Source organism: Protobothrops mucrosquamatus, unplaced genomic scaffold (assembly GCF_001527695.2).
Source record: "Protobothrops mucrosquamatus isolate PMUCROS unplaced genomic scaffold, P.Mucros_1.0 scaffold3158, whole genome shotgun sequence".
Classification (NCBI taxonomy): Eukaryota; Metazoa; Chordata; class Lepidosauria; order Squamata; family Viperidae; genus Protobothrops; species Protobothrops mucrosquamatus.
Genome location: NW_015389158.1, coordinates 229,917 through 232,716, shown reverse-complemented (window position 1 = coordinate 232,716; position 2,800 = coordinate 229,917). Strand labels below are relative to the sequence as shown.

General features: G+C 60.1%; 1 protein-coding gene across 1 annotated transcript in view; it reads left to right on the top strand.

The window, feature by feature from the left end:
- Positions 1 to 2,800, top strand: part of GOLGB1 (golgin B1) — a 26,615-nt gene that overhangs the window by 22,268 nt on the left and 1,547 nt on the right. The window contains exons 12-15 of the mRNA XM_029286242.1: positions 480 to 629; positions 960 to 1,045; positions 1,895 to 2,029; positions 2,604 to 2,709. Coding sequence (XP_029142075.1) covers positions 480 to 629; positions 960 to 1,045; positions 1,895 to 2,029; positions 2,604 to 2,709 — 477 coding nt within the window. The remainder of the gene's footprint in view (positions 1 to 479; positions 630 to 959; positions 1,046 to 1,894; positions 2,030 to 2,603; positions 2,710 to 2,800) is intronic.

Genomic DNA, 2,800 nt, shown 5'->3' with positions numbered 1-2,800 from the left:
TGCAGGAATTAGGTCTGGCTAGTGTAGAGAAAAGAAGGACTGGAAGAGACATGATAGCAATGTTCCAGTGTTTGAGGGGCTGCCACAAAGAGGAGGGAGTCAAGCTATCCTCCAAAGCACCAGAAGAGGCAGGACAAGAAGCCACGGATGGAAACTCATCAAAGAGAGAAGCAACCTGGAATTGAGAAACTTCCTGACAGTGAGGACAATTAACCAGTGGAACTCCTTGCCTCCAGAAGTGGTGGGTGCTCCATCCCTGGAGGTTTTTAAGAGGAGGCTGGAGAGCCACCTGTCTGAAAAAGTAGAGGGTCTGCTGCTTGAGCGGGGGGTTGGACTACAAGGCCCCTTCTAGCTCAATTCTTCTTGATTTAACTGCTGTATGTTAGGCTGGCTTCTCACTGGGGAGGGTGGGGGTGCCTCTGAGAAGACACACACACACACCCCAGCCTCATCCTCTGGCTCATCTCCAGCTCTCGCAGGTCTTCGAAGAGAAGAACGCCCTCACCCACCAGCTCCGGGGAAGCAGCCGCAGCCTGCGCGAGACCCACCAGCAGCACAGCGAGGCTCTGGCCCGCTGCGCGTCCCTCGAAAAGCAGCTGCAGGAGTTGCAGAGTCCGGCAAAGACCGTGGTAAGGCCAGGGAAGGGGCTGGGCTTTCCCCATCTCGTGGCACGGCTCGGTTGAGGATGAGGATGGCAGAAAAGGTTAGCAGCAGCAGCACACTCCCTTCTACCCAGGACACGGCGTGTAAGCGATGCTTGAGCAGGGTCTGCAGGATTGTCTGGGACGCTACCCATCCTCTTCACGACCTGTTCTCCTTACACACACACAGACACACCCACACAGACACAGACCCTTCAGGCCCCAGTGGAGGGCAGAAGCAAAGAGAGTGGGGGGGGGGGAGGCATGGGGGGGGCTCATCCTGCCTAAGCCCCTCTTCACGCCAGGTTTCTACCCTAGGGACCCCTCCTGACTGATGCTGCTCCTGGGGCCCCCCAGGAGAAAGATGAGACCAACAGGCGGGAGCTGCAGGAGCTTCAGATGCAGTGAGTGTGTGGTTGCGTGCGGGCTAAACAACTCGGGGTTTCTGGGGGGTCACCCGGGAGGGGGAGAGGGAATCCCCTTTGCCCTGGTTTCCCGGATCCGTTATAGCCCCAGACAAGATCTCGAGCGAGGTGTCAGGGTCGAGCCACGAGATCTGCTGGCGAATAGCTGACGCAAGCAACTTCATTGACTTCAGCCTCTATTCCAGGGGTAGTCAACCTTGGCTCTTTTATGACTCGTGGACTTCAACTCCCAGAATTCCTGAGCCAGCTTAGCTGGCTCAGGAATTCTGGGAGTTGAAGTCCACGAGTCATAAAAGAGCCAAGGTTGACTACCCCTGCTCTATTCTAAGAATCGTCCCCGGACTGCTTGCCTTCTCCAGGGAGCCACCAGATCAGGCAGTGGCTCCCAACCTTTTCTCTACCCCGCACCCCTAGGACGCTTCTGATATATTCTCACACCCCTTACAAAAGTTCAAAATAACGGCCACAAATTATGCATATACACTATAATTTTGACAACCCAAGTTTCCGCAGCCCCGGGAATATTGTCTCGCACCCCCCCCCCCCCCGGTCGGGAACCCTTGAGAAATAAGGCTTCCTGGGCGATAGGTGAGGTTTATGCCTCTTGCAGCTACGCAGGGACTCAAGGCTACTTCCCTGCTTGACGCCTCCTTCCATCCTGGCCGGCAGTTCCCCAACAGGAGGGTCTCTTTCCTTCCGGCCTCTGAGCCCTGAGCTGATCCCAGGGATGTCCGGTACTCGGTCTGCCTCTGAAGAGTCGGGGGCTATTCTGGGGGCTGCCGACCCCCCTTCCCCGCCTCTCTCACGGGGCCTCTCCTTGCCTTCTAGGTTGTCGGAGGCCAAGCAGCAGCAAAGCGGCGCCAGGCAGGGCCTGACCAAGCTCCAGAAGCTGCTGCAGGAGGAGCAGGAGAGGCGCCTGGCTGCCGAGGAGGCTTGCGCTGCTGCCCAGGAGCAGATCCGCAGGTGCTGCGGGGGGAGGGGGGAGAAACTGGCCCCCTCCCTCTCTCCTCCTGGCTGTTGCAAGGAGCCTGTCTAGAGGGGCTCCCCCTCTGCTCTGGGAACTCTCGGCCAAGCTGGCGGGTCAAAACGGTCGACTGGATGGGTGGACGGACCCCTCTTGTCCTGAGCCCCTTTCCAGCCTCGCAGATCCTCGCCGGGGGGGGGATGTCTTCCTCCCCAGTGCCCTGGTGGTCTTGGCCCAAGGGGGGTGTTTCCAAGGCTGATCAGTGAGAGGAGGAGGGGGATGCCTGGGGGGGGGGGGGAAGGAAGCAGGCACGTTCAGTCGAGGGGGGGGGAAGAGGAGGAAGAAGCCTTCAGAGATGTCTCCGGGGTCCCCCTTAGGGGTCAGGGAAGGTCAGGCTGCAGCGTTCCCTCCCTCCCCAGCCAGCCGTGGCTCAAGGGGAAGGGGTACTCTGGGGAGGGGGCTTCAAGGGGAGGGTGATTCTCTGGGGGAGGGCCGGCCTTGCTAGTCTACTCATCCGGGGGCCACGGGCGGCCTCAGGGACAGGGCCCTGACCTAGGCCTCTTGCCCACCCAGGTGGGAGTCCGAGGAGTGGGCTCAGTCCCCGGATACCAGCATTGCGATGCCCCCCGGCCCTGAACACCCCCTGCTGCCGGGGTCTGCAGAGAGCTCCTTCAGCAAGGTAAGGGGGGGCACACCGGGACCTCTCCCCCCTCTCTGGCCGGTTGGGTGTCCCTGCGATGCCCACAGCAGGTCCTTGGCTTACAAGAGTT